Below are 7,806 nucleotides of genomic sequence, written 5' to 3' on the forward strand. Positions count from 1 at the left end.
ATATTATCTCAGTTAGTTATTAATACTTCATCATTATTCCTGGATCTGAGCATTTGGTTTCCATATCTATTCAGTCTTTGACCTACCTCTTAAATTTATTTGCAGCTGGGAAAATAGTAAGTCATTTAATAATATGAACACCTCTTTGCTAAGAATGTGAGAAAGCTCACTTGACATGGGCCCTTAATACTACTTATTGGTATTGTGCCTGAAATTGTACTTCCTTGTGTTGCTTTTTTAAAGAAAAGAGTGAGTTCAGGAGTTCAAGAGTTCAGGTCTGTACAATTACCCCACAGGCCAGTATAAAAAAAAAAAGATAAGTGTGCTAGCACTTGTTTCATTTCCATGTAGAGAAATATTTGTTTACTTGAACTATTTCCAAAGATAGCAATTTGGTAGGAGAGGAGCAAAAAAAAAAATAGAGTATAATGGGAAACTAGAGAATTCTGTGGGGTAGCTATAGATCAAGAAGGAGGATAAAATCTACCAATATTGTTGTCATTGATGTTAGGTGCTGTCAAGTTGAGTACAACTCATAGCGACCCAAAGAACAATTGATCTGAACCCTGTTCTATCCTATGCCATCTTCACAGTCTCCAACATTGCTGCAGTCACTGTGCCAATTCATCTGGTTGAATGTCTTCTTCTCTTGCACTGAACCTCCAGCTTTCCAAGCAATAGCCCTTCCAAGGAATAACTTCTAGCAACATACCCAAAGTATGTAAGTCGAAGCTTTATCATTTTAGCCTCCAAGAAGGACTCTGTCTTCACCTTCTCCAGGACATATCTGTTTGTTCTTTTGACAGTCCATAGATTTTCAGATGCTTCACCAATACCACAGCTTAAAAGCATCAGTTCTTCTGTCATCCTTATTCACTGTCCAGCTCCCAAATTCATAGCAAGTGATAGAAAGACCATAGTCTGAATCAGGCACACTTTAGTCCTCAAATTGACATAATTTCTCCTCAGTGGGTTACTTAGCTTTCTAATAGGGAGTTCTGGTGGCCTAGACGGTAAGGTGTTGTGCTGCTAACACAAAGACAGACAGTTCAAATCCACTAACTGCTCTGCAGGAGAAAGAGAGCTATCTCTTCCCAAGTGATTTATAGCCTCTGAAAACCTGCCAGAGGGTCAGCTATGGATTGCTTCCAATTTGAAAGTAATGGCTTTGAGGGTTTTTTTGTAAGCTCTGTAATTAGTCTGTTATTATGTGCTTTACATATGACAAAATTTAACAAGAGTTTTTTATGCAGCAGATATTGGGGGGAGAGAAGTATTTTTTTATAAGAAAGAACACTTTATAAACCTAGGAACTATTTTTTTAGACCAGTACCTTTAATACTGCTTAAATAAGACTCTTGTCAGAATTAAATGTAATATTAAGTGAAAATATATTTGAATTTAACAAATTTAATAAATCCAGCTGAATATGAAAATCCTACATTCAAGAAAAATGACTTAAATTAATTGGCCAAAAGAATACACGTGTAAACAAGGAATCCTTAGTCATAATTTTCTTCTCTAATCTTGTGGAATCAATTGTAGAGACAACCTTGGGGCAGATTGACAAGTGCATGAATAAGTTAATGAAGATGGGAATGTTGACAGGTATAAAGGGAAGGCATTTAATTTCTGGTTTAGGATTTCATAATTTCTTAGATTACTTTAGGCTTTCCCTTTCCATAATATCATCTGCTGGGAGTTAGCACCAATTTTGTCTCATTTCTTTTGCTTTCAGAGGAAAGGCAATATAAAACTAGAAAACTATAGAGTGTACATTCAAGTTAGGACAAGTTTAAGTTCTTGCAATAATTTCTATATCATATATATATATATATTTGTGGAAAGCACTTTCTGTATATAAGTGTTTCTGTTTTCATTTCTGATTAGAATGTATTTGTGTGTGTGTGTGTGTACCCTAACTTTGCTTTATTACATAGCTTTTATCATTTTGCTATATTTGTTTTACTTTAAAATAATGTCTCATCATCTATATTCTAGAACCCTAAAAAGAAAGAATAAAACAACAGGAAAAAGAAAAGATTAAAACTGTGATAAAGACCTAACTGGGTAGGTATTTCATGGAGTGTACTATAAATTATATATACTTTTTAAAATTAGCCTCTTAAAAACTAATAACTACTTTTCAGTAGGAAGTAGCTAAGAGAATACACCATCCCCTTTTCCTTATGAATCAGGATGAAGTCTCTCTCAGGGAGGAGTGATAGGGAATGGCAAAGGACACACTGACAAAGGAGATTAATCAGAACTGGCTTTGACAAGCACTGTGGCAATTGGACAATTAAAACAGACATTCGGGGGGGAAAAAGAAGAACAAACTGGGGAGGAGGGTAGAGAAAATAGTGCAACAATGAATGAATGAAAACCCAAAATCTCTGTAAATGTTCATTAAAACTAATAAAATTTAATAACTAAAAAAACATAAAAAACTAATAACTAGAAAAATTATAGTTCATTCATGTACACACCAGAAATATTTTATGATTTTTTTTTGTTAGGTACCTTCATGTCGACGTAACCCATGGTGACACCATCTAACAGAGTAGAACTGCCCATAGGATTGCCAGGTTTTTTTCCTGGGGAACCACTGGGAGGACTCAAATCATTAACTTTTTGGTAGCAGCTAAACGCTTAACCATCATGCTATCAAAGTTCCTTATTTTAAGTTCTACTGGATTTTTTAAAAATTTTATTACACATATAACAATGTATGCCTCAAAAGCACTTTTGCAGGGGCTTTTTCATCCCTCTGGGTCTCTGGCAGACATAATATTATTATTTCCCACAATTGGCCTAGTGTGAGAGTGCCTAACTGTAGCTCAGCAAACATTTGATCTGTTTTAAAGTGCAGGCTGCACACTCCATGTGTATACATGATGTGGGGTGACAAGAAGGGAACTTTATAATCATTAGCACTTTAGAATTGAGGGAATTAGAACCTAAATCTCAAAATTAGCAAGCTATAATAACAATTACTGTATTGGTCAACTATCATGAAGAAAACATTATGCAAGACTCTATTTATAAGGCAGGTCTATATCAATCAAGGGAGCTCTGGTGGCCTAGTGGTAAGGAACTGGACTGCCAACCCAGAGTTTTGTGGTTTGAATCCACAAGCTGCTTTTTAGGAGAAAAATAGGCAATCTCCTCCATGAGATCTATTTCCTTTGAAAACCCACCGGAGAGTCACCTATATGAGTTGGTTCCAACTTGACAGCATGTGCACGTAACATATCAGTGCAAGCAAAATGAGACAAATGTCTGGAGAAACTTGACCCTTTTTCCTCCTCCAAATTCTGGAGTCCACCTAATTCCGGCCCAGACATTTATTGATAGAATAAAAAATTCAACTCACACAGCTATCTTTCTTCAAGAATTCTTGGATTCATTCATGAGCAGACTTCAAAGTCTAAGTTATTGTCATACTGTTTGCATCTTGTTTGGATCTGTTCAAACCAGAATCTAATGTGCTTATCCTTTCAAGTGGCATGCCTGTTCTAGGCTAGCACCCCTAGAACAGGATCAGAAAGGAACCAAATTACAGCACCATCTGCTACTCCATTTGCTGATGTCGTTTGGCCATTTTCCTGGAACAGGCAACAGACATCATAAAAGCAAGAACTTTTCCTCCCTTGTTCAAAAAGTTTATTCCTCCTGCTATACTATATCAATCAATGAGCATGAATCAAGACAAGTTAAATTAAAATGCCTCATAATTCAGAGACATTTACTATGGAATTTATTTCCATTTCCAGTTTAACAGTTTTTCCTCCTACTTTTTCTTTTCTTTTTCAGGTTTTCTTGGCTACAAACTCCTCCTCATCTGGTCCTGAAACAATGAGTGGGAAATCCCTGCTCTTAAAGGTCATTCTCTTGGGTGATGGTGGAGTTGGGAAAAGCTCACTTATGAACCGTTATGTAACCAATAAATTTGACTCCCAAGCTTTCCACACTATAGGGGTAGAGTTTTTAAACCGAGATCTGGAGGTAGATGGACGCTTTGTTACCCTCCAGATCTGGGACACTGCAGGGCAAGAACGTTTCAAGAGCCTAAGGACACCCTTCTACAGGGGAGCAGACTGCTGCCTCTTGACCTTCAGTGTGGATGACCGGCAGAGCTTTGAGAATCTCGGAAACTGGCAGAAAGAATTCATCTACTATGCAGATGTGAAGGATCCTGAGCACTTCCCCTTTGTAGTACTGGGTAACAAAGTAGACAAAGAGGATAGGCTAGTGACTACTGAGGAGGCAAAGGCCTGGTGCACAGAGAATGGGAATTATCCTTATTTAGAAACAAGTGCCAAAGATGATACTAATGTGACAGTGGCCTTTGAAGAAGCTGTCAGGCAAGTTTTAGCTGTAGAGGAACAGTTGGAGCATTGCATGTTAGGTCACACCATTGACTTGAATAGTGGCTCCAAAGCAGGCTCTTCATGTTGTTAAAAGTAAAGAATCTTTTAAAACATGTCCTTAATTGATCAGCCAGTAATGTAAGAATAACTGAGACCCTCTAAGGGTGCACACATACACAAAAGGTTAAGAAGTAAGGTTGTGATTGTGAACCAGAGCCTTTTAAATTAAAGTTGTAGAATGATTTTAAAAAAACAACAACCAAACACACACACACACACAAAAAAAACAAAACAAAAAAAACCCACCAAACTTTACCAAGCCTAGTGCATTTAGTGTGATTTCTGCTATTCCCACTTCCTGTGTATATCAGGACATTTCGTAAAACTTTAGTCCTGAAAGGTTGAAATATTTTTCCAATCACAGTGCATTGGAACCCAGAACCCTAGAACCCAGCTGCATGAAGAAGTTAAAGAGTTATAACTGTCACTTTAAGCATTAATCAACTAACATATGTCACCATCAGGCTCTTGCCAAGCAGTTTATGACATTTCTGCCATGGGGAGGGGAGATTCTGATCTGTGTTACAATAAAAACTACTAATTCAAATAAGAACATTCTAAGCTTGGATTAGAAAGATCCTATAATGATCAGATATGCAAAAATATAATAATGTACACTGCCTTGTTTAAATTCTTATGAATTTTTTGCTCCCTCTTGGAGATTTTGAAAAAAAAAAACAACACCACGTCAGTGAGAGATACATGAATGGCACTGAAAAATCTTCATACACCTTGTGCTTGAATTGACAGAGTACTAATGAATGAATTATGCATAAATGTGCCAACCACTCTCTGTAATGAATGGTTGGTTTGCTTTTACTTCATAAATCTACCTTTGCTGCATAGGGATGTTGCTTCTCTGACAAATTCATATTTAGCAATGCTGCTTAACGTATGGCTTTGTTCATAATTTAGATAATCCTTTGGGCCATTATGCTGGGCTCACAGAAAAGACTTCAGACAAGATTGGGGGATAATGGGCTTTTTTCACAAGGTTCCTTCACTTGAATATTTATTATAAAAGAAAGAATGAGTTTCTTGTATGTTTTACTGTACGTTCAACAAGCCACATTAAGATGAGTAAAGGTGGCAAGGGAACAGACTGTAACCTAGTGTTTGAATAAACTTTCTCCTAATTACAGTTGCCAAACAGTAGAATGGATTGCCTTAATCATGAGCTCCTCTCCATTGAGAATATTCAAGAATATGTTGGATGACCATCTAGTAAAATACCTTATAAGAATTTCTGTGCTGGCTAGATGTGTGGTTTGGGAACTCTTCCAGCTTAAAGTTCTATGAATCTACAAACTATGCTTCAGTGTCATGTTATCATTTGATCTTAAGATAACAAACATTTAAGACTATGGAGAGGGACTATAAAAATTCTCACTCCATTCTGTGATTAGACTTTAACAGAAGTTGCATGGTTATTCCTTTTGCTTTTACATTATGGCAGGAAAAATTCTTGAGTTCTGAATAATTCTTATGTACCCTAATGTAAACATCCTAAAGAAAACTTGATAAAAGACATAAATATATTTTCAAGTTTTGATTACCCTGACTGATAGTTATATACTATATTATGAACATGCCGTCTAGTTCCTCTTAGTGGATGTTGCTTCTTGTATAACTTTTAATCGTTACATTTTAACATCAACAGTAAAAGTAGTAACCCAAAGCTAAAAATGACCCCAAAAAGAGACCTATGCCAAGGAGGAGGTGGAAACTTTTATAGGAATACAGCTTAGAACTCTTCATTGTAGCCACATATGTAATCAGCCTTATACATGGGACCTTATGTGCTTTAAGAGCTATGGGACTTTTGGGCCACATAAACAAGTGGAAGAAGATATTTCAACCCAGTGATATACAATGTTTCCAATTAAGGTGTAGTCTTCATCCAATTGTCCAACTAACTTTTATGCAAGAAGTCAAAGCCAGAACTGAGACCCCCCAGAGCTCTTAATAATATGTCTTTAGCCAGCAACACTGGTTTCCAAGTTCTATGATCATTTTACTACAACCATGTTATGGTGAAAATCTGTTCCTTGCTATAGTGTTAAGAACTAATTGTTTTTAAGTGCATGAGACCTGAGGCCTTCTATTTCTACATGCACTATGCTTATAATAGTTCCTATATGTAGATCTCAGGCCTTTATAAAATTCTCCATCAATTCACAAAAGTACTTTTTTCTATTAGAACACCATGTAGTCATTAGAATTTAAAAAATCACGTGAGTATCCCATTCACAGTCCTTCTGTCCATCTAAGACAAACATTACTTTCATTGGCAGGTCAACTAAAGCACTTTTTCACTCAGCCATACCATTTTTCCTGCTTGTTTGCCACATCACTATACAATAGCTAATCAAAGCATTTAACATTAAGTGACAAAAAGTAGTGGGCATTTTAGCAAGTAATACTAAGTGGAGTGTCAGCATACAGATGAAATTCAAAACCAACAAAGGCTGAAATCTGTGAGCATCAGAAACAGTACTTAGAGTTTAGAGCTGACTGTGTACCATAGAATGTACAGTGCAATGTTTTCAGTGAGCATTTTTTAAAAAAACAAACACACACAAGACATTTTGAATAAGATATTTCTAATTAGAATTTTATTCCATTTTTCAGTGGTCCATTAATGCATCATGTAGTCATTTTCATGCACTGAGCTAATATTCAGGGGACTTCAGATTCTATATGTCTTCAGTGGATTGATGAATTTCAGGTTAATTTGTGCCTGCCTCAGCCATCTCTTCTTTATCCTGAGGTTTCCACAATCCTCTTGTTGCAGGTGCTGCTAAAAATATCAAATTTGTGTTTTAAGATATTTTGTTTCAACTATTGAAAAAGTCATTTGTGCTAAAGTGAATAAAACGTTCATTTTGAATGACCATCATACAATGTCTGTGCATCTTTCTCTCCTTTTCTGGAGAAAGTTGGGTGTGAAAGACAATATTTATCAATCAAGTCCTCTTTCTAGCTATGTGGCTTTGTTGTTGTTAGGTGCCATCAAGTCACCTAAAATTCATAGCAATTCTATAAACAACAAATTGGAAACTTGAACTGTCCTGCACAATCATCATAATCTCTTCCTTGCAGAGACAATTATTCTACTGATTAGAAAGAAAATTCAAATTATCAGGGTGGGGAAGATACTTTTATTTTATGCTACTTCCAATGATTGAAAAGTATCATGATTGGACATGGAAGTTTTACTTATTTTGCTTGCATGTGGCATTAATATCACATGCAAGCAACATACTGTTGATATCATTAAAAATAGAAGAAGATGGAACCCTCCCAGATTCATTCTATGAAGCAAACATATCTTTGATACCAAAGCCAGGAAAAGACAGCACCAAAATAGAAA

General features: G+C 36.0%; 1 protein-coding gene across 1 annotated transcript; it reads left to right on the forward strand.

Annotated features, from left to right (window-relative positions):
- Positions 1 to 2,002: 2,002 nt before the first annotated feature.
- Positions 2,003 to 4,618, forward strand: RAB9B (RAB9B, member RAS oncogene family). Its single transcript, XM_006899240.1, has 2 exons — positions 2,003 to 2,070; positions 3,817 to 4,618. The coding sequence occupies exon 2, from the start codon at positions 3,859 to 3,861 to the stop codon at positions 4,462 to 4,464; it is 606 nt and encodes a 201-aa protein (XP_006899302.1). The 5' UTR covers positions 2,003 to 2,070; positions 3,817 to 3,858; the 3' UTR covers positions 4,465 to 4,618.
- The last annotated feature ends 3,188 nt before the right edge of the window (positions 4,619 to 7,806 follow it).

This window comes from Elephantulus edwardii, unplaced genomic scaffold (assembly GCF_000299155.1).
Source record: "Elephantulus edwardii isolate Elephantulus edwardi_28Jun2011 unplaced genomic scaffold, EleEdw1.0 scaffold00249, whole genome shotgun sequence".
NCBI lineage: Eukaryota > Metazoa > Chordata > Mammalia > Macroscelidea > Macroscelididae > Elephantulus > Elephantulus edwardii.

Bases quoted from the DNA above. Each gene is read 5' to 3' on its own strand.
- RAB9B (XM_006899240.1), top strand. From the start codon at position 3,859: ATGAGTGGGAAATCCCTGCTCTTAAAGGTCATTCTCTTGGGTGATGGT.